Source organism: Magallana gigas, chromosome 6, assembly GCF_963853765.1.
Source record: "Magallana gigas chromosome 6, xbMagGiga1.1, whole genome shotgun sequence".
NCBI lineage: Eukaryota > Metazoa > Mollusca > Bivalvia > Ostreida > Ostreidae > Magallana > Magallana gigas.
Genome location: NC_088858.1, coordinates 51270780 through 51295508, shown reverse-complemented (window position 1 = coordinate 51295508; position 24729 = coordinate 51270780). Strand labels below are relative to the sequence as shown.

The window sequence follows — 24729 nt, the reverse complement described above, 5'->3', positions numbered from 1 at the left end:
TTAAGAAAGTATGAACCTAAGTGGAGGTTTCTGCTCGATATCATCATCATCTAGGTCATCATTAAACGCATCGTCAGCTTCATCATTTATTTCTGTAAAGTTTGTATCAGTTTCTGAAGCAAAACTGTCGGAGGGAAAACTTGGCTCGGGAAGCACTGCAAGACAGATAAAAAACAAGATGAACAGACTCATCTCTATACATTAATCTGAGACAAGGTGAACAGACTCATCTCTACACATTAATCTGAGACAAAGTGAACAGACTCATCTCTATCTATTAATCTGAGACAAAGTGAACAGACTCATCTCCAAACATTAATCTGAGACAAAGTGAACAGACTCATCTCTATACATTAATCTGAGACAAAGTGAACAGACTCATCTCTATACATTAATCTGAGACAAAGTGAACAGACTCATCTCTATACATTAATCTTAGACAAAGTGAACAGACTCATCTCTATACATTAATCTAAGACAAAGTGAACAGACTCATCTCTATACATTAATCTGAGACAAAGTGAACAGACTCATCTCTATACATAAATCTGAGACAAAGTGAACAGACTCATCTCTATACATTAATCTGAGACAAGGTGAACAGACTCATCTCTATACATTAATCTGAGACAAAGTGAACAGACTCATCTCTATACATTAATCTGAGACAATGTGAACAGACTCATCTCTATACATTAATCTGAGACAATGTGAACAGACTCATCTCTATACATTAATCTGAGTCAAGGTGAACAGACTCATCTCTATACATTAATCTGAGACAAGATGAACAGACTCATCTCTATACATTAATCTAAGACAAAGTGAACAGACTCATCTCTATACATTAATCTGAGACTAGGTGAACAGACTCATCTCTATACATTAATCTGAGACAAAGTGAACAGACTCATCTCTATACATTAATCTGAGACAAAGTGAACAGACTCATCTCTATACATTAATCTGAGACAAAGTGAACAGACTCATCTCTATACATTAATCTGAGACAAAGTGAACAGACTCATCTCTATACATTAATCTGAGACAAAGTGAACAGACTCATCTCTATACATTAATCAGAGACAAGGTGAACAGACTCATCTCTATACATTAATCTGAGACAAGGTGAACAGACTCATCTCTATACATTAATCTGAGACAAGGTGAACAGACTCATCTCTATACATTAATCTGAGACAAGGTGAACAGACTCATCTCTATACATTAATCAGACCATAGTTATAAAGTCCAATCCAAAATAGGCCTAAATGAATCTGTTTAATTATAGACAAAGGCTGAATAATCTAATTAATAATTTCTGGATTTTACAAAATGAGGGAATGAAGAGACAATATACCAGTACTCGTCCTTACCTCCTATTTTGGGGAGTTCCCCTGTGCAGTCCTTGGGAACATGTTCAGCACATTTCTTGTGACAATTAAACTTACAATCTGTAAAAAAAACAAGATATCTGTGAGCCAATGCTCACTAGTGATACCCCCGCTCTGATGTGAATATGCAAAATAAGCAAAGTCGACATTTAACAGAAAGCTGGCATCCGATTGGTACAGAAATATATCCCACAATATGGCATGCCTAAACAAATAGTGTGTTAAAATTTCAAAGCATCTGCGATAAATAGCTGTTGAGAAATCTTTGAGGAAAATTTGTTTGAAAATTTTGGCTAAAATAAACAAAGTACTCATTTAACAGGAAGATGACGTCCGATTGGTACAAAAAATATATCCAACGGTATGGCATGCCTTAACAAACACTGTGTAAAAATTTCAAGCATCTCCGATAAATAGCTGCTGAGAAATCTTTGACGAAAATATGTTTGAAAATTTTAGCAAAAAATAAACAAAGTCATTATTTAACAGGAAGTTGACGTCCGATTGATACAAAAATATATCCCACAATATGGCATGCCAAAACAAATAGTGTGTTAAAATTTCAAGCATCTGCGATAACTAGCTGCTGAGAAATCTTTGAGGAAAATTTGTTTGAAAATTTTGGCTAAAAATAAACAAAGTCGTCATTTAACAGGAAGTTGACACCCGATTGGTACAGAAATATATCCCAAGCTATGGCATACCTATACAAATATTGTGTAAAAATTTCAAGCATCTGCAATAAATAATTGCTGAGAAATCTTTGAGGAAAATTTGTTTGAAAATGTTGGCAAAAAATAAACAAAGTCGTCATTTAACAGGAAGTTGACGTCTGATAGGTACAAAAATACATCCCACGATATAGCATGCCTATACAAATACTGTGTAAAAATTTCAAGCATCTGCGATAAACAGTTGCTGAGAATTCTTTGACGGAAATTTGTTTGAAAAGTTTTGCTAAAAATAAACAAAGTCGTCATTTAACAGGAAGTTGACGTCTGATTGGTATAAAAATATATCCCACGATATGGCATGCCTAAACAAATACTGTGTAAAAATTTCAAGCATCTGCGATCAACAGTTGCTGAGAAATCTTTGACGAAAATTTGATTGAAAATTTTGGTTAAAAAATAAGCAATGTCGTCATTTAACAGGAAGTTGACGTCCGATTGGTACAAAAATATATCCCACAATATGGCATGCCTTAACAAACACTGTGTTAGAATTTCAAGCATCTGCGATAAACAGTTGCTGAGATAAATGCGACAGAAATTTTTGTTACGGACGGACAGACAGACAGACGGACGGACGGACGGACAGACAGACAGACAGACGGACAGACAGACAGACAGACAGACAGACACACAAGGGTAAAACAGTATACCCCCTCTCCTTCGGAGCGGGGGTATAAATAAAACATCCTATAGCTCAAATACACTATAAACTAATAAAACCATGATGTTTTTGTAATGTTTTGGTTTGCAATTTACAATTTTGCAATGAAAATGTCAAAAAATGAAAATACAAGCTATACATGCTTTAAGTTTTGGTAAGATATTTAGAATTTTATTAAAGGCAGAGTTATTTTATTAAGTTCAAATAACATGTAAATACCAGCACAGAAAAGTGCTGGTTGAAGTATTGTACAAATGCCTAATAGAGAGAGTTCTATAGCTGTATAAAGGACCTGTGTAAACATACCTTTACACTGCAGTCCCTGTCTGAACAAGCCGCGTAAAAGCTTCTTACAATACTGGCACATGGTTGGGCGGGTGTAGTTGCGAACATTAAACGTGTGCGGTACTTTGATGCGAGACTGAACCTCTCGCTCCATCCAGATCGGTCGACCACTCCAGGATTTGGACCGGTTGTTCCGTGGCTCTCCTCCCAGGGACAGGGTCGAGCCGGGAACGGCCAGGGAGGTCTGTAAAATAACAACTCTCTTATTTCATGGCTGAGACCTTTTAAAAACGTTGACTCTTTTATTTCATGCAAAATGAAGAAAACAAAATATAACGTGAGACAGATGCATGCAAACTGATATGAATGATGGCAAATCTCTACCCATTTTCTTTTTTCTTTGCCAGTTTCATAAAAACAGAATACCCCTAACCCCACATATCAACACAAAAACACAATTTGTAAAGTAAGAAACCTAACCCCTTATCCCAGATAAAATAACCGCTTACTCAAACACTTTGAATAAAATTAATTTTTACCTCAAAATAAGACAGTATATTGAATTCATATTTTTGGGTGCACTCACATGCTTGCATATGCACCCAAAAAGTGAGTGGGGCTCAAATAAAGCACTCTCAATTTATAACTTTGAAAAAAAAAATGATTATTAATTTGGACACAGAATAATGGTAATGTTATATCCTAAATATATCACTATCCCCTTTCAACATATAGCATTATAAGTCAGGAGTGTTACCTAACCTCGTGTAAGTCCAATGTAACATGCATGCAATCTGCACCTATTTTTAACATGGACTGCCCAGGTTAATAATATCTAGTCTATACTGAGGCAAACTATATATAAGTAATTCTATGTAATATATATACAGTAGCATCGTGTCTTATGGATGAATTTAGTACTGAATTATAACCCTACTCACAGGATAATGATGGTAATTCATTCATTTAATAAATAAATATTGTACTGACCAACCCAAATTCACAACAAATCTTAACATATATTTACAACAATAATGCAATAAAAAGAACAGCATTTATAAAGGAAAATACTAAGCAAGGGGAAAACTACAGAGTTGATTCATGACAACATCATACCGAGAGAGACCACTGGGTTATAGACCCAGCAGTTCTCTCAGCCGCCATAGGGAAACAAAGGAACAGAGCAGAAATCAAAATTAGACGGGATTCCTGGAGAGGGAGTATTTAGTAGTTCTGAATTGCCAGAGGACACTACATGAATATAAAACAGGTCCAGATCAATAGCGTTACGCGGCCGGCCGTCTGCAGAGACTTCCCCGTTACATGATAAGCATGAAAACGGGTGTCAACTAATCGCCTCAAACTGTCACAAAACACAGTCACAGTTGAGTTCACCCACGCTGTATTTGTCGGGGCATGCAGTGTCTCAGATCAAGAAACATCTAGTACTTGTCGTAATACACGTATAAGGAAGTTCATTTCATTCTATTTTTGCTTCATTCTTTCATCATTATATGTACAACAGTGTATCAATTGTAGCAATCAAAATAACATTAACACCTTTCAAACAATGTGTATCTAATTTGATCAGTTTACAGTCTGGGACCAATATTACAACACAGCAGTAGCTCTAGAGTAACTCTTTATTTACCAGTTCCAATCATCAATAGCAAATTTTACAAGAAATGCAAAAACTCTAATTCTATAGTATCTCTGTTTCTGATGAAGTTGGGAATTGATGGCGACCCAATTTTCATAGATTTAGTAGTTCCTGATAACTAACAAATATTGGTATTTTACATCCTCAATGGGTTATGAAACACTACTTTGATTCATTGATTTTACTAATTAATCAAAGAGATATTCTCATAAACTTAGATGCATGAAAATATACAATTAATAGAAATTGGCCACCATAATTTTTAAGGATTCTTCATTAATTGATATCTAATATTATGATCTAGCATACAATTTAACTCTTTAATAAGGTAAAGGAAAAAGGGAAACTTGTCAATTAAGCATTGAAGTTTGAGACAAATACAAACAATGAGACATATCAAATTAAAGTTATAGCCATGGTAGTCCATCATCAACAAACACATCTTAGGTTTTTTCAGTCCTTACATTGCAATATACTTGTATATCCGTGAGTGGGAGGGAAACAACAGTAATGTGTATTTGGTTAATTGAGAAGGAAGTAAAAGAATGTCTGCTGAATTAAGTCATGGGAGGGTCAGAAGATGATGTGATTAACACGGCTAATACAGCAGTGTAACTTTCAGTTGGAATACTCTGATGATATCCATGAAATTCTACTCAATACTTGATACAAACAAGGACTGCAAAGGCCTTGCTCTTAGTGATAGGTGTCTGGTCATGTACTGTCAAACACACATTGACCTTTGCCATTTATCGATATCACAACCACTGACCAAAAAAACCCGTCATGTCAAATGTTTCATATTAAAAATATTTCCTATAACTTAATTCCAAAAGAACATCACTTGGCTGACCACTGCAAAAATATACATCCATTTCAACACTGAGCTGCAAGCAGTTAGAGATAAGCCGTGATAGTTGCCGCCCACACAAGAAGCATGTGTTTTACAGGACTACAATAGAGAGAAGACAACAAGCATAATTTGTATGAGACAACAAGATAGAAATGACAACAAACATGTACTTCATTGCTTTCGCCTTTGACACCAGTTGAGTTTTTATTAGAGTCAGTCTGCAAATAAACAGTTAGTCAAAATAAACAGAGAGTTACTTTTTCCCTAAAAACCTAAGTTTGTTATACAGCTTTTTAAAACAGAAAGTTGTGTTAAAAGTAGTCTAACTACACATACTTATTTGAAAAGCATTTCTTAAATAATTTTCCAGGAAGATATTATTTGTTTATTATAATCTAAAGACTATCAAAAGATAATTAGTGAAAAAGAATATTTTTAGGTTTTAAACATTAGAAGCTGGAGAGACAGTCTTGTCAAATAGTCAAATATGCTACATGATGCAGAGTCTCTACCTGGGTCTGTTGGGCATGCACAGACCCACACCTTGATTTATAAAAAACGAGAAAAAAAAGTCCATATTAACAGCCGGACTCAGATCTCTTGGGCCAATCCTGGAAGAGTTGACCCCATGCATACATTATATCACTTATTTTATCAATTCTTTGACTGCAGAGAATAATATATTTTCACTGGATGTATTGGGAAAATGGCAAAAAGGTAAAAAAATTAGGGCCTATTTCTGTTTGCATGAACTGAATTCAGGATCCCAATCCATACATCTGAATTTTGTGAAAATCCACAGTTCTGCAGCTGCTTCTGATAATAGAAAATAGATTAAGAGTTTTTTAATTATTCTGATTTAAAAAATCGAAATACCCCCTCCCTCATGAAAAAAAACACCTCTACAACCCCTAGTTACCTGTCAAAAATGAAATGATTAATGTAAATACCCAGTAGTTAGAATCCATCCTCTTACAATTGTCAACATTCAATGCCCTTCACAGGATAACCTATTAATTCTGTGACTGTAACCTAACCCCAAATGGAACAACAACGACCACAAATAGATGTACCATATTTAAAACTGCAAACTCAGTTTCTCAGATTAACCCTTCCCATACATGAAAAAGGATACAGGGATTGTTTTATTCATGCTCATCTGTTCCTCACAACTATTTCTACATATACATAATACCTTATATTACAGAGCATATCATTTATTGTTGAAATACCATCAACAAAATTCAATATCTAATCCACATTTTGGGGGGTACTTTTCCTAACAATGACCACAAAGTTTCACAATCTGGACAAGTCACTTGTATTCACTACAAAAACACCAAGTTAATTTCCAACTCACACCAGACTTTCAAACAAACATTGACATTCTATAATAAACAGCTTTTACATCGCCATGACAATGACCCTGACCTTGGAGATGAGTGTGACCTGGCTGGGACTATCTGGTAGGGCGACAGAGTCGCTCTTTTCCCTCAGGCTCAGCTCCTGCATCGGGTATGTAATGCTGCTCGTTGAAGGACGACGCTGTCGATCATACGAGCAGTTGTTTGGAATTTTGAAGGCACAGCGCTTGTGAAAATTCAACCCACAACCTGTAATATTAAAAACTAAACTCATCTTTGAAATTCACAATTATAATGCAGGTTTTGGTATTTAACTTTGTAAAACTGATCAAAACTTTTGAAAACAATTTATCAAAGTTGTGCAACAGCTTTATATTTTTACACTAAACTCATCAAGACATTGCTAACTGTTTGACAAATTTTTTTTGTAGAAATGAATACCAGGTACAAATTATGAAGTACAGAGTATTTCCATGCAATGGATACCTGACAAGAAAGAAAGTACTAAACGATCAGGGTGAGGGCAGATAAACAGGTGATTATTCAATACATGTGGGGGTCTAATTGCAGGTAATTCTGGTGGACAGTGATGGAGCTGATTACCTTCACACTTGAGCCCCTGTTTGACCAGACCCCACAACATCTCCCCGCAGAAGTCACAGAAGTGGGGCGACTTGTAGGAGTGAATGGACAGGTTGTGCCGTTTGACCTGCAGGTCTTCCATCGTGATCTGAGCTGTAATACAAACACAGAGTTATCAATAAGCATATCTCTGTCTACATAAAATGGAAAGTTAAAATGTAGCTTTAATTAACAGAAAAATGCACCCCCTCACCCCCCCCCCCCCAAAAAAAATGAATTACTGTTGATATCAAACAAGAACATAAATACATGTATATTAAAAATAAAATAATGAATAAATCTGAATATTACATTATCATTTTGGGCTTATATTCTATAAAAACACCGTTAAAGTAACAGACCAGACTTGCGAAACTGGTCAACAACAAAATAAAATCATTTAAAATGTAAGCATAATTTAAGAAATGCAAATATTTACTTCGACTCAGTACCATAAAAAATCCTGACCAATTGGAAAGCCAAAGAAATGGGTGAGGGGACTGGGAAACACACTGGGAAAAATCTAACGTCAAATTTCAACACAGCCTCCATTTACGCAGAAAAAAGTTCTAAATGCTGACTAAAGTCTCCCTGTTCCTGAATTTGTCATTAGCCAATACATCAATGGGAGGAGGACCATTACACAAGTCACTCATCAAACCCCAAGTAAGAGGATTATACCATCTTACGATTAATAGTCAAAAAGATGAATGAAGGATTCTACGTTTCTTAAAAAACAGAAGGAAGAGGTGTCAGCATCATTCTTTCTTTTTAATAATCTGTAATTAAAGAGAAGAGAATTGACTGATGGCAGCATTCAGTGCTTATCTGAGAATTTGATAGACCTGATCTACCAGTACCAGGTAAGACAGACAGGCTAGCCTCTGTACTTTGTGCAGTAAGAGCTCTTTATCCAAGAAAGTACTACAATCTTTAGTCAGGTTGTGAAACCACGTCAAGTGTCACAGCTCTTACGATTCAGGCGGGTCTCATCTGTATAAATCTAACAATGGACAAAAATAAAAGTCTGCGCAAATATTGACTGCACTCACTGGTTCTAAATTTGTCTCTGACATCACTACGAATGCCAACATGTACGAGAGATACACAGCGCGGGAGTTAATGAGTACACTTCTCCGCCCCAGACGGTTGGGCCTCCTTTGATGACGGAATGTTTGGACACTAGTTACATAAGGACACATTAGATCGGCAGCAACTTTAACAGCCCTGTTTGATTTGTTTTAAAACCACCCACACAAAAAAAACAAGGTCTACGTTATATCAAATACAATGTAGCTTAGCTAACAGAGAGGCCAATGACTTCCAAAGGATAACCCAATCATCCTTAAAGGTAGACAACAATTTCTTTCACCCTTATCATGTTAACTCTTGATGGAAATAATCACATGAAAGATTACATTCTTATAAAAAGTTCATGGGTATATGATGTGCCTGTCTTCAAAAAGATGCACATATTACATACTCAGTCACATTTTGAAAGAAAATTTTACTATGGATAGGAAAAAAAATTACAAGTAGGTCATTATTACATACTGTAGATTCCTCATTTTACAAGTTACTTAATTCCACGATCCCATTGTTTTGTATCAGAATACAAGAATATAAAATCAAAAATACAGAACTTTTACCCCAATCTCCTCAGAAAATAAAAATTAGATTTTAAAATCTGCGAGGGGTGCTTCTCGCGATTTTACGCAGATATCAATTCTTTGAGTTTCATTAGAAATCGACAGTACTTTTGGGTCATGATGTCACTGTAATCCAGTAAAAGCGTAACAGATTTGACTGCCATATGTGATCCTGACTAGAGACATGATTTGAGGATGCATTACAATAAATATCCAAAATGAGACAAATATGACCTAATTTTGAATTGCAACAAATCCCCCCTCTAGCTGCAACAGTTTATCAAAATTGCTTATTCTTACAATGCTCTAGACAAAAAGCTAAACATTGGACTGATGGACACTGGGACAGAAAAGTCCAAACCATAATATGGTTCATAAAGATACACAAATAAAATCACAATTGCTACTTTCATCTTAAAACCCAGTATTTATTAAAAGAACTACATTATGATATGACCAAATATCTGCCTCCCAGTTGGTATCGTATCAAAATCTTCATAAAACATTTTACTGAGGATGCATATCGTATTTATCATTGTCCAATAGCCGTTCATCTATGATGTCATTAAAATGGGCAAATTCCTGCAATTTTGCAAACAATTGAAAATATTGTCATTTTTCCTTAATAAGTTTATATTTTGCATTTGAAGTAAAGAGTGCAGCTCTCCTAAAGTACGAATTTTATAAATGTGTTTGTTCATATGATTAAACACATCACACTTAAAAATGGTATTTGAGCAAGCATGCACTCAATGTTTCCCAGTCAAAAAAATCATTGGAAAACACCCATACTTTGCTCCAAAACATTATTAAGTTTATTAAAATAAGACAATCTTCATGACGTCATTTCTACATTATGACGTCACAAGGGTAAATATCTTTTACATACATATTTCAATTGGATTTCAAGTATCTTCAACCTTATTTTTACTTCTCAATATAGAACTTGAATTTTGGGGGCAAGAAATGCATAATACCGCATGTAGTCCATTGAAATTACAATCAACAGACCTCTGAACTTTTGGAACAACAAAGATGTCATGGAAGGGAGTGTCTTTGACTGTCTGATCATAAGCCATTCTTTGTATGCTATCAACAGCATTCACATAGAACAGATAAAGAATCAAAGTATTGAAATGCTTTTGTAAAAAAAAATGACATTTAGGGTATATAACATCTGACTTTAAACAGTTTTAGAATCTAGACAGAATCGATGTTAACCTACATGTATTTTTGAGTTCAAATCAATATTTCTCATAAAAAGCACACCGTAGTACCTATTGATAAGTGAACACATTTTTTTAAATGTATTGACATCAATGAACTTTCTGAAAATCATGTAAAATTAGATTTGCTCAATGATGACATTAGAGAGTAAACCTCTATATTGATAATGTACTAATGTAATGTACTAATGCTAGTAGTAACCACACTGGTTACTAAGCTAAGTGATGGAGAAGGACACAATTATAATGAAACAACATTCAAATAAAATATTTTAAACACATGAGATAATTTGAGTGATACACTTGATATTAAATTAGGATATAATCAGACAATGCTGTGGTAGCAGGAACTGTAAGCCAGAAATAACAAAGACAGGGAGTCAAGTGTTTGTGTGAGTAGTTTCCTGACTACAAGTCAGACTAATTCCTTCAGGTACTGATGTGGGGGGCTTCCTTTCTCATGACCTACATAATCTCTCATTATTATGACATCCTTCAGAGTTAACTGAATCACTCTTTTCAATACAGGAAATATTTTCCCCTAAAATGTCCAGCAAAATCAAATAGTATTCACAAGTACTACACAACCCATTGTGAGTCAGGCCAATGATGCAATACCAGGCAATGCTAGCACCAGCTCTAAAATTCAAATGAATTTTAAAAATTTGTATCCCAATTCCTGATAAAGCCATAAATAAGCTTAAATTTACTTTTTGCGGGTAAAAACATAGAGAGGAAGTTTATACACAAAATAATGTGTTGTTTAGTGATTTGTGAATCTAATGCTTATGGCAATCATAAGCGAACTGTTGAAACAACTTCATAGCGGAAAACAGCTTTAATTCATTTGGTTTTCAGACATAGGTGAACAATTTTCTGCATCATTATTTATCTTACCTAGTAAAATACCTGCTTATTTCAAAGGCTAATTGAGATGCAGAACTCCTTCAACAAGCTGTCTTATATTGTTACAGAGATCAAGGAGGGTACAGATATTTGTGATACGAGCAAGATTTGTAAAAATAAAACCACATACATAATGCCAAAATGACCAAAGTTAAAGAAAAGTCCAAAGAACTCATAAAAATCTGTCACTATCTACAGACTTGGTGGTTTCTCCATTCTGTTTCTTACATCAAATCTAGCAGAGATAGGAGCAAGCGATTAAATTCAAACTTACATGCATGAAAAAACAAGTAGGAATTGACGCCATCGTCCCAGTCCTCTTCCTGCAATACTTGATAGGCCTCCATTACTGACCCAGGTCCAGTCACTCATCAACTGACTAACCACCCACAAAACAAGGCTCTGGGTGGACGCCTGATATCTCAGTACAATCTATTTAATCTCTGAGAAATTAGTGTGAAAACACAGCCAATATCCAATATATTCACTCTGACTTTTTTTTTGCTCAGGCTCGTGGTGACCATAGTGATAGAGGAATATACACCAAACCAGGCTGCTATCTAGCCACAGAGACACTTTGATAAAAACTACAACAAGTAAATATGCCAATCATTCTCTTGTGTTCCCTTCAAAGAGACCAATTAACAACATTTGTTCATAATACTAGCCCAACTAGTTTTATGTTTGATATATTGAAGCACTGTGGTGTTGGATTAACACACATAGGCCATATTTTGAATAGCAAGCAATTTGCCAATATTGCACCGTCTATGAGATTTAATTGCATAGAGGTGGCTCACAAATTAATAAATAGTGATAAATTGACTTCCTCTTCATCTAATATAAAGTTGGCTGCCAGAAATCAGGCCTGTGCAATGACAACAGACTGGTTCACTCCAATCAAGTACATTTAGACCTTAAAGACAGTGTTATACATGTATTATCAATTAATGATAATATGATGAAGAATTGTATGTTTCACATTCAACATTTCTGAGACAACCTTTTATTTGAATTATATGGTTTAATTGATACTTTTCTAAACCATAAAAAAAGCAATAATGATTTTTTTTTCTGAGCAGTGTCTTATCACATTTTAAAATGTTTGGACTAAAATAAATATAAGTGCATCAAATTAAACTCAACTCAAAAATCAGGTGTGATGCTTGGGTATCATTAGAAATTAGTTATTCCAGAAAATCTTTCCATTTTCTGATTTTCTTAATTAAATCACTCAGAGTCTAAAGAACTTGCCTCCCACACACACTGCTGAGTCTTGTTACAACTAAGAAATAGTACTTCATTGGGGCTCCCTCTTCTGTACCGACAGTCCGAGACAAGTGTATAAACTGTTATTTTGTTGAATCCACAGAGAACAGTGTTTATAACTAGGATGACATACATTAAGTGTAGGGAAAATGTGATTATTCCAGATACAGAACAATTATTTCATTTTGCTCTGTATTCATAATTCTTTTGAACAATTTGGCAGAAAGCAACCTATACTAAATTGAGAACATTGCTAAATATGATGCCGAAATGTATTTAAATAAATATTTATAAATCTGTTGAACTTGAAAAATCAATTGTATATGTTTACAGCATTTAGTTTGTCTCCAAACAAAATGCTTGTACAAGTAGATCAGGGTTGACATTGGGGCTACATTCAGAGTTAATTCCGTACCTGATAGAACGACTTCGATGAGGCAGCCCTCTTTGACATCTGCTGGACTGGTGACGATTTGTAGAATGTTAGAACTTGTGTTGTCATGTCGGAATAAAAGGAATTTGTCCACTAGACTGTAGAACCCATGCTCTGGAAACTGGAAAACAAAATGAAACTCATTAAAAATAAAATATGTACTGAAAATAAGTTATCAAACTAAATAAATCATTGATCTTCAAAATAGGAATACAAGACAAGATTTTATATAGAATATTGACATTTACAAATGTTTTTCTTTCTATGAACCTATCAAAGAGGAAAAAACATTTATTTTTGTGAAACATTTTTAATGGCCAATATATGAAAACAATTTTAATATATTGCTGAATTTAATAAAAAAAAATTATCAGAAGCTAAATCAATGTCATGTAGATTAAATGTAATTGAATTTCTGAAATCTCTGTAGCATTGATCTTTATTATTTTATAAAAAAAAATATATTCATATTTAATTGTACAAAACATTAATATATATGTACAGCATTTGTAGTGTACAGTAAAGCACACTGTACATTATAGCATGTTTACAGCACATTGTAAAATATAGCTATTAATGTGCAGCACATACTGAAAGTTGAGCACAAGCACAATCGTCCTTACTGACATAACCCCTGGAAAAAACAGAACAGTTTTTTTACCAACAAGACAGAATTATTCTTCACAAACTCTGATCCAAGACAAAGGTGTCATTCTGATTCCTGAACTCTTTTGCATAATAATTAATATTCATATATTCAAAAGTCTTGAGAAAGAGATCAAAGAGGAAAAGAATCGCAGTATTATTGGGAATGAGTGGAGGGAAATTCATTATAACTGCATTTTCTCTTATCTCAATAAAACATCACTATCGAAGACTAGCCATATACATGTATGATCATCACGAAGAAATAAAACAAGCAACAAATTAAACATTATAGAAACACAAAGATAAAAGTACATATCTGATTTTATATACAGAGATAAAAATATATTGGCTGAATCATGGGAGGTATGGAATATCCGACTAGACGTGTAGTTACTATAGAAACTATTGGTTTTTACACTTGGTATGATGAATACAAAGCTTGCGGGTACAAGGTGCTTACAGAGTCCAGCTGTCACATCAAATCAGTCGCTATTGATTGGTGATAAGTCTTCAGACTCGGTACCTACACACACATATATACTGCAGGGACTCCTCAAGAACGACTCTTAATTAACATGACAGAGAACGGAATATCATCTTAGCAGCTTCTCATGCAAGGGAACAGTAGCATGTATTGATTTTCATATCTGTTGTATACTTAAGTTATGCCTTTGTTTCAGATAAAGACAAATATGTTAATCAAATTTCCCTGCATTTCAAGGGCACTCTATGTTCCTAGAAGACAATCGCATCTTTGTTCCATTTCTCACAACATGCACTGTAGTGCATGGCAGAGAGAAGGGCAACCCTCCCACACAAATCATAAATTTAGAAATTTTTGATAAAGATATTCAACTTTTTAAAAGTTACACCGCTTCAAGTGTCGCCACTGATACTGAAGTATTAAAACTGGATCATAACCATAAAATCTTACTTATCATCATCATAGTATTGCACAAATATTACTAGACTGTATAATTAAATACATTAGGTATATACATTAAAGATATCTAGTTAATCTTCCTGTATCCATTATGTCATAACTAGTACCCTGGTATCAACTTTAATGCAACCATGCAAAACTTCAATCAATTTTAGGATTATGTTTTTTTCCTTTTATGAAAATAAATATTTTGTAAGGAAGTAACCCCAATGTTTCAATAGCTGAAATCTAACATTTGTAAGTTTTATTGGTATTTAAAATGCACATACCTGGCAATAATCTCTATGTAATACACAAAATCATAAGTTATAAATTCTGTTCAACATCTAATTTTTAATGAGGACAAAAAAATAAACTATAATACATAAATGATTTCAATAACCAATTAATGCATAAAAATATTTTGCCTGCCAAATCATTACTGGTAAGCACTGGCTATATATATTAGTTTTATGGAAAGAGATGTATTTCCTTATGGCTTAAATGTTTTCACATTCAAGTCTTTCCTTCAGAGTTGAATACAAGTTAGGTCAACATTGACGACTATTATCTTTAAACAGACATGAATATCCGAAACTAATACCAATGATATTGCCATGGAATTCTTCAAATCATTTAATAATTTGTTTCCTTGTAAAAAGTTTTTTTTAAAGAATTTTTAAAAGAATTTTAAGGTACAAGTGACTGTTACTTTACATATAAGTGATAGGAAGAAATACTTGTTATTTTGAGTTGACTCAGAATTAATCAACAAAAAGATTGGAAGTTGTATGAGTGCACGCTCACTCAGTGAATTTCATACTAGGACATTGGTCTGTTTTATGCAGAATTTCAACAGCAATTTGAATGTAACATCATGACAACTAATGATCTAATTCATACAATACATATGAGAAAAATTCACATCAGCCTAGCTCTCAAGTATTATAAATAATTTTCAGATTAAAAGCTAATAATAAATGAAATAGCAAGAAAATACCTCATTTAAATTATTTTACCAAGAGAAAAGAAATAAAAAATGCAACTGCATGGGAATTACATTAATAATGTCGAGTCATTTATTTTATTGACCTTAAGCAGGAACATGGGAATTAACACACAAAATATTCATGCCTGCATATACAATGAGGACAGAAAAAGTTCCTACAAAACCACAACATCACACTGATTTATAATCAACACTACTTTAGTTTTAAAGAAAACTTTCAAAGAAACCTATGAAAAAAAGTTTATTTGCACTCTCCTATTTAAGCACTTTTGTATTAAAATAGATAAATAATTTGATTATTTTAAACTTCAAAAACCCTTCAAACACAAGTCTTTACAAAAAAAAGATGCTTTAGAACCATTTTAAAAAGGGCTTGGACTTTCAGTAGGGCATAGCTATCTATTTATAACGTCAAAACAAGTTAAAATGACGTGGTTTCAAGCGAAATGTGCACCGATTGCGTAGTCATAGCTCAAAATCCAGACAAATCTTGTTGATTTCAAAGAGCCATGGCTCAGTGGCCAGCAGTGAAATAGACAGGCTTACATCACAATGCTGTTTGACACAACTACCCAAAGTCCAAGCTCTTGTTAAAATGGTTTTAAGTGTTAATGAAAGCATGTTGGGTACTTTTTCATCAGTCCATTATGGAGACACCAGTTTTTTTTAAGATAACCTCATATTTCTTCAAAAATAACAACAGCTTTAAGCAGTGAATTCACATGAGTAAACACGTATTATGTCTAAAACATTGCCTCCATCATAACATAAAGTATTCTTGCTTTTAAAATCCATGAAAATCAACAATTGTGATAGTGTTAATAAGGTTCAACTCCCATGCATGAGTGAATATTTTTCAGCTGAAAATGATCATGCTCTTAAAACATTTTTTCAATGATAAATAGGTGCTGGAATAAGGTAAAACAGGTAAATGTATAAGTTGCAAACAAAAGTGGGAGCTTAATCGTTCATCTAGTTTTGTAAATTTGTAAGGCAGGGAAGAAACTAGTTTACTTGTGGTGAAAGGTACACTGTAAAATTGTTTCCCCATTAACATGCTTTAGGTATAATCAAGAAATATTTGTTTATAATATAATGTCATAATTCAATCAACTAATGTTGTTGATATTAATATGCAACATAGGAAAAAGATGAACTGTGAACATGCTTGATCACAGATGGTCAAGACGGCAGAGGAAATGAAAACAACAAAGACCAGATTGATAAATAGAAAGCCCAGATTTTTTCATGAATTTTCTTGTAAAGAGCCAGCAAATTATAATAGATATTTCCTTGCATTACAAATGAACAGAAAACAATTTCTAAGCCCTCAATTAGGTCTTTTCAACTAAAGTACAACTCAAAGAGGTGTTTGATTTGCATTTTTGTAATTTTTTAAAAAATCAGCATAAATCTTTCAGCATGTTTTTCCATATATTTGCAATTTACATAGAAATCTAACATACATGGTTAAAATTGGTTAAATTGGTTAAAATGTGAAAATTATCCTAATTTTAGCCCCTTTCCTTTGCACTGAGAGAGAGATAGAGTATTTAATTCATATTTTCTTAGATAAATCCTTTGTCTTTGCAAAATCTTATTCTAAATACATTATCAAAACGTAATCTACTATGACTATCAGACTGGTACCATATAATCCCACAATCATACAATATCAATATTGCTGCTTTTCTTGTATAACATAATTTTAATTAGCTCTTTGGATCATGGAGTTGGAACTACATGTGTATAATGCACACCTGACATACACTGACTTAATATGACACAATAACCTGTACTGATTTAACTGCATGGCATGTAAACAGTAAAATGATTAACATCTGCTTATCCAGCATTCATGAAATTAATATAGCAACAACTTAAAAGAGTTTATATAAACTGAATTAAATACAATGAAATAAATACATCTCTTATAATCACAGGTTATTTCACCCATAATAAATGTTTTTAAAAACTAACTATAGTCAATATTTTTCTTTAACCAGGTTGGGACCAATCTCCCAAATGGGATATAATAGCCCGTTTGGGATATAATAGCCCAAACGGGATATAAAAATAAAGTTGCAAAAAATAATTTTTTTATTTATTTTTTTTTTATATAAATCTGCATTAATGTGAATCAAATGCAACAACTTTTGGTTAAGAAGTTTTTCTATATGTCTATAGTTTGTAAGATTGATCCCCAAGAAGTTATGGATATACTGAGGGATCAATCTCCGTAATAGTACAGTTACAGAAAAGATTGTTAACCAAAAGTTCTTGTACAGTGAATTTCATCTATTCTAATGCGGATTTACATCAAAAAATTCAAAATCAAAATTTTTTATTTTTTGCACTTTAAATTTATATCCCATTTGGGCTATTATACCCCCAAACGGGCTATTATATCCCATTTGGGAGATTGGTCCCAACCTGTTAACAACAAATCTAAACGTGGATTTCAAAAACCCCATACTTCCATTGACCTCATGCTATTGAGAATTAACAAAATTGTGGAGTAAAGTAAACAAATGGTAAATATTATTCAATATGAGCAAACGGGTATATTTCAGGAAGTTTATACAAGTGGCTAAGGATTTGTCTAACAGCTGACTGTCTCACCTTTCTGTCTACAAATGAACAAGCTATCTCTTGTAAACTCGCTAGAGTTAGTTCGCCATCAATGTTGATCTGATCCCTCGTCAGACCTATTTGCATCAGAAAAGAAAAGCTCCTTCGGCCGCCAACTTCTTCCATTATGCCATGTGATGGGTTTTAGTGGGTGAAGATGTCAACTCGCCCGTCTAAAAAAATTTTCAGGCAATGGCTTCCGGATTGAAGCAGGTGCTTGGTCCAGTACAATTCAGACCGGATATTCCAAACTTATATGATATTGTTAAATAAATATAGATGAAAAATTACATATGATAGCATTTAATAATATAATGACATTTTAAGTGTGTTGTGCAAATCTCCAACTGAGTAAAAAAAGATAAAATTAAATAATGATAATAACACTTAACATAACTATATGAAATAGACTGTACACCGTATGTCCTGTCACGTGATTTTGACGTTTCAAATCCAATGTCGTAAATAAATAAGGTGTCGATGCATTAGGTATATATATAATGTACAGTACGGTGAAAAATACTTAAATACGGACCGTGCCTGTAAACAACTTTTGATTTTAACTTATGACTTGTTTGTTATTATTTACGACAAACAAGACCCGTATACGTATTTACAAAAATGGCCGAATCCGAACCTTCAAGTAGTCGAACAAACAGCTTAAATACTTCTAGCAGTCACAACGATGAAAACCACACACATGTTGAACTGAAAGGATATTTGTGGAAAAGAACAAAGTTATCAAGAAAATGGAAGAAACAGTGGTTTATCCTTAGAAATTCAGATCTTTTATATGGAAACACACCTGAGGTATTGCCATTGGATATTTTGCAATTATAGTTATGCAAATATTTGGATATAGATTTATCTAAAAGCAAAATAAAACATGAAGTTAAAAAGTTACAGACGAGAGAATTTCATGTATTTAGATGTGAGATTGTGAAGTCATTCCTCGAGATTTTAATGAGTAGGCCTACACTTGAAGACCTGTACTGTGTTCGGTATAAGGAGAAAACGTACCCAGGAGAAAACGTACCCAATCTCTAGGGTACGTTTTCTCCAGGAGAAAACGTACCCGGGTACGTTTTCTCCTGGAGAAAACGTTAAACGTACCCTATAAAAATCATAATTATACTACTTAATAGTTTTTAATACTTTTAAATGCTATTTTGCATAATAAATATACAGAAATGTAAGAATTTCATAGATAAATGAATTTAATACTTTATAATTTGGACATTTTAAATAATTTTCAAATGCTACTTTAATGCATATTTCAATGCATAGATGTATAGAAATATATTCATTTTATGAATGATATCTTTTTAATAATTGTAGCAACTTTTATTTTAGTACAAAATAATGACCTGTCATAAAGTGTTATCAGTCTACTTCTTCTAATTATCCATTTATCGGTAGCCTTACCGATTTGAGTTTCTCTATGCGAGATCCCCTGATTTTAATTATAGTGATAATCAATTACATACCTGAGGAGTTATTATTATGTAATATTATGTATTGCCTCCCCGCGCAGGAGGTAGAAATATTCACTCTCCACACATTATACATGTCAGTGGCATCGGAAGCAAATTGACTTTTCAATGTTACATCTCGTAGTAGTTTCCATATATATAAATCAAACAAATATTTGAAAGACTTGGACTTGGTTTTATTAAGCAACTTTGTTTTATAGATAATTTTCAAAAAAATGTTTTCAAAAACGCGATATCGACTTCTTGAGATACTCATCATTTAGTCCAAATGAGATCGCAATTAAAACTAATTATTTAACGTTTATGGTGGATTAATTGTCGACTAATTTAACTGCTCAGGCCACGTTCCTGTATGTGTATGTTACAAATTATTGTCTTAATGATTTAAGTACGTGACCATGGTGACTATGCATTTAAAAACTACAGCAACAAATGTTCATTGTATATTTCATTTTATTTCATTCAAGATTATCTATGAAAACTATTATTTATTATTTCCAAAGGGTACGTTTTCTCTTGGAGAAAACGTACCCTATAAATTGGGTACGTTTTCTCCTGGGTACGTTTTCTCCTGGGTACGTTTTCTCCAGCATTCCTGTGTTCAGCAGTGTGTAAAATTAACTTTTTTGTACCATAGACACAAATATATTTGCCAGTGACCAAATCCTCATTTCCTTTTTATTGCTTACTATCAAGTTTTTCCTACAAAGGTCTAGCTTCTTTGGAAAACTTCAGTTTAAAAAAAAAAAGAGACATGTTCTGAATTGTTTTTGACTTTAAAATAGCTGATGGCAATTACCATGATTACATTTCCTTTTTATCGCAATGTATATTACCGGGTAGGTATTTCTATTTTTGTTCTTTTGTAGACAGCAGTAAAGAACATTCCTCTTTCAAATGCTGAGATCTCTGAAACTGACGTCGATAAAAAAGACCATGCATTTAGGATAAAACCAAAGGACAATGGGCGTACGTTCTACATTCAGGCAGAAAACGAAAATGTACAGAATGACTGGATGCAGGCGATCTGCTTTGCCAAGGCAGCCGGTCATCATGGGGATAATTCACAGGCCTGTACTATTCAGTGATATCAATACGACAATACGAGTATGTCGTTCCAAAGACTGTAGAGCCAATGATTAAAATACTTCCAAGATTAGACAACCACAGAACTGCCATGCATGTAGAGAGAACAAATCCCAGAGTCAGAGAGGAAGTACATGTATACTGAGATATATTTTTGGGGTCAAAAGATTTACTATCATTCTAAATGTTGTAATTTGTTTATGTGATTCTTGGATTTCTATGACCTGACACTATGATTGGTGGGGTGGGGTTTTTATTCTGTACATGATAATAAGTAGAGTGGTTAATATTTTTCTTTTTCTGTTTTTCTTAGTCAATATTTTTATTACGTAGAAGTTATATAAATTATTATAAATGAAACTATTCCATGTTACGATATATTCCTCTTAGTCACTTAACATTTCAGACCAGTTACACTTATTTATGAATCATCACATTGGGTTTTTTTTTATTGTTATCCATAATTTAAATTGATTGTCATTTTGCTTTACCGTTATCATTGAGTATTGATAACCCAGTAGATGCGGATGTACCTTTCAATGCCAATATGCATTCATACAGACATAATCAATTTCAAATTCAATTTTGGACTATTTTTTATTTACTGATAATAATTCCATATCAATTAACATCATGAATAATTAACAGTTTGATATATATTTTTTAATTGATAGGTTTTCATTGTTACTAAAAGGGGCATTAGATACAAAAATGTAATGGCCTTTCTTCTTTGGGTCTTGCTTGATGGGTGATATTTGTTCATTGTGATTTTTTTGTCAGCTAAGTGTATTATGGAGCAAAGTTAACAGAAATCAATAGAGGAAAAATGTATTTGCAGATCTGTCCAATATCCTGTCCAATATGAAGTGTCAAACTGAAGTATTTAATTTAATAATTACATAATTTAAGGCATGTAAAAAGTACATTTAAATGTCTGTTGTGTTTCAATGGTGTCTATGTTACATGGGAATCAATTTGATCTTTCTTTTCTTATTCTATTCAAACAGTCAATATTTTTAACCCAGAATCTGTAAATAAGGAGATATTTGTACTAGTGATATTTATTTTATGTGTTTCTTATTCCGCATGGTGCATATACCAAGTAAAATTTACATATTGTAAATTGTTAGTACATGTATATACCTAGATTGGTAAATGTAGTATGACTGAGGACATCCCATCCTGTTTGTTTTATACTATACTTATCTGACATTTGTCTTCTGAGCAGCTACTTTAGATTTCAAAGAATCTGGTGAAGGGTTGCATCTCACCTGCCAATGGGATGGTTGCAACCTAGATGTGTGCTAGTGATCGGGACACACCTGTGTAATAGTGATTAGCAGGTTAGGACACGTGTGATAGTGATTAGGACACACCTGTGCGATATTGATTAGAACACATGTGTGGTGATAATTTTCGGGCCTACTAACCTAGTATCTAGACTTACTAACTTGGTGTTTTATTAATTTATTTGTTAGTATTGAAAATGGGTGACCCTATAACCTGCCTACCAAGTTTCTTCTTAGACAGCTTTCTGAAGAGAATACCAGTAGTTGAGCTCATAGGCACTAATTTCTTTCTAAGTTCACCCTTTAATAGTATAAATTACATTGTATTACAAATGTATTATTCTATAGGGTAAACTTTGATTACTTTTATTACAGAAACAAGTGTCTGTGTTTGAGCTGTAGAAATTAACCACCATGTGTTTAAATATATCTGTATACCATCTGATATTTTTACCTCAGGTGCCTAGATGATGATTTGTATTAACTTATTTGGAATTAAGGCAGTATCTAGGATCTGTCTAGGGTCTGTCAGTGTAGGTAGGTTACATTTGGGGCCAATGACCTTGGTTTTTATGGGATACTCGCAGGTCCGCTCGCCTGATTCTAGGCAAGAGTGTACTGGTAGCATTTTGGGTCAATCTACCGGTATCTTGGTTGTGGTATGAGTTTAATTTCCTGGTATCTTGTGACACTTGAGGAAAATTGTATGGTGATTGTTGTCAACTTGCTCAATATCTAGGTCAAGTTTGGGTGAGGTTCAATTTTCAAAGACAATTGTTGGGGTTTACTTTTTCATTTCTGTTTTGATGGAGTAGAATTTTGCAAGAAATGCAATACTGTAGAAGCACATATTTTCATTGGGTCAAAATTTTGTTGTTTAAAAACCAAATAAAATTTCGTTGACATTTAATTTCGTCATATTATATTCTCTTTGCAACCGATAATACCTGGGTGAAAAAATTCGTCATGGATTTAATTTTCATGATTTATACTGCCAACAAATAAAATGAAATTAAATCCTCAACAAATATTTCCGCTTCTACAGTATATTGCATAGATTGAGGAAACCCATTTTTATAAAACATAATTTTAGAGATGAGAGAATTTTTCAATTTAGCCTATTAAAATTGTGTAAAGATGCCTGTAATTAGTACAAGCTACATAGTGCTTTTTATAAAATTATTTAAATGATGTTGTTAGATAAGCAGATTGTCAATAGGGAATATTTGGTTTTGTAAAGCCACAATTCTTTGTTCCATGTTCATTTTTATGCTATACTGTGTATGTGATATTTCTAAAAAAAAACACAAACGTTCCACTGCAGTGCTTTTTGAATATTTAAAGTGGCTAAACTTTTGTTCTGTTAACAAAAAAGAGAGAGAAAACTAAGAACAAACTGCGCAATTGTTTTTTGTTACATTGTTGTTTTGTTGTTGTTTCCAGTATTGACCATTAAGCAGAGTTGCTCCCCTTGAATTGCGCACAAAGATGTAGAAATATATTGGACAGATATTTACATGTTCTTGTTTCATATAAAATGTGATTTTGAGAGAAAAGGTATTACTGAGCACTCCATTCTCTGTCGTCCTCCATTCATGATACTTTTTTTTTTCTATGTTTGACAATGGTAAAATTGATGTTAGTGATTGTTACGGTAAATTTGTCTTACTCTATATCTGACCATTGAAATGCATTATTTTCAAGACTTTTCTCTGGAATATTACCGGTAAGGGTGTCACTGGAACTATTTTTGAATTGGAGCTTACTTATGATGCCTTAGTACATGTATTCTGGGAAATGACTGAAACTTTGGGGCACTATTTTACAAGGAAGCATTTATTTTCTGGTTAATCTACAAGCTACACACAAGTGAAAGCTGTGATATATTTTTGTTTATATTTTTCACATTTTAAATAGATTTTATGAGTTAACATGTTATTGGATTATTATTGTTGTGAATGATTATATTGATCACTGTTTTCATCCTGTATGCCCATCAGTTTTCTATTTAAATAAACAAGGAAGAGATATGCAGGAGTTCTGTTTTACTTTTACTAACCAGTATGTTGTAATATTTTCATTACCTTCACTGATATCATATAAAATGTAGTTTTCATCTGAATGGATGAATTTTTTCTCCACCTTCTGATACAATTAAAACTCAGAGTGTAATGAAACAAACAATGTCCACCATGCATTTCAGTTACATTTATTTGCAATTGTTCACTGCAAGATGCACTTAGTTTCACGTTTCTATCTATAAATACGGATTTGTAATCCTACAAAGAGTATTAAGGTGGAATAACACATCATCCCAAAATGGCTGACTTCTGATTGAAACAACAAATAATGTAACTTACTCCATAGCTGAGTGGATAAAGTGTCAGGCTTGTGATGCGTACATGCCAAGTTCGAATCCTGCATGGTCTTTTGTTGTTACTTAGTGAATTGAATTTTTTAGATATTCATTTTTTATCCCCAAATGACAAATTTTTTGCTTATTTGTCATATGTGTAGTTTATTTATCATATCTTTAATTATAATTAAATAACGAACATTAATTTTAGTGACTTTTTCCAGGTGTGTTATTCAACCT

The 24729-nt window shown here is 33.2% G+C and overlaps 2 protein-coding genes across 9 annotated transcripts in view; one reads left to right on the top strand and one right to left on the bottom strand.

Annotated features, from left to right (window-relative positions):
- The window catches only part of LOC105318361 (serine/threonine-protein kinase D3), a 36443-nt gene extending 17956 nt beyond the window's left edge, over nucleotides 1-18487 (bottom strand). For 5 of the 8 annotated variants that reach the window (XR_010714627.1, XR_004601179.2, XM_066087517.1 and 2 more), the window contains exons 1-8: nucleotides 18257-18487; nucleotides 13038-13176; nucleotides 7555-7686; nucleotides 7019-7200; nucleotides 5758-5805; nucleotides 3096-3318; nucleotides 1377-1454; nucleotides 17-155 (exon numbers count right to left, since the gene is read on the bottom strand). Coding sequence is in view for 6 of the 8 variants with exons in the window: in XM_066087517.1 (XP_065943589.1) it covers nucleotides 17-155; nucleotides 1377-1454; nucleotides 3096-3318; nucleotides 5758-5805; nucleotides 7019-7200; nucleotides 7555-7686; nucleotides 13038-13176; nucleotides 18257-18391 (1076 nt within the window). In the remaining 2 variants the exon portion in view is untranslated. Of the gene's footprint in view, nucleotides 1-16; nucleotides 156-1376; nucleotides 1455-3095; nucleotides 3319-5757; nucleotides 5806-7018; nucleotides 7201-7554; nucleotides 7687-11627; nucleotides 11802-13037; nucleotides 13177-18256 lie in introns of those variants that run through there. The other 3 variants (XM_034467267.2, XM_034467270.2, XM_066087519.1) reach the window with 3 other exon arrangements.
- Nucleotides 18488-18725: 238 nt separating this feature from the next.
- LOC117688808 (interactor protein for cytohesin exchange factors 1) lies at nucleotides 18726-24163 on the top strand. The gene is made up of 2 exons (XM_034467273.2): nucleotides 18726-19075; nucleotides 20628-24163. The coding sequence occupies exons 1-2, from the start codon at nucleotides 18887-18889 to the stop codon at nucleotides 20844-20846; spliced, it is 408 nt and encodes a 135-aa protein (XP_034323164.1). The 5' UTR covers nucleotides 18726-18886; the 3' UTR covers nucleotides 20847-24163.
- The last annotated feature ends 566 nt before the right edge of the window (nucleotides 24164-24729 follow it).

Bases quoted from the DNA above. Each gene is read 5' to 3' on its own strand.
- LOC117688808 (XM_034467273.2), top strand. From the start codon at position 18,887: ATGGCCGAATCCGAACCTTCAAGTAGTCGAACAAACAGCTTAAATACT. The intron at 19,076-20,627 runs GTATTGCCATTG...GTTCTTTTGTAG, and splicing joins TATATGGAAACACACCTGAG to ACAGCAGTAAAGAACATTCC.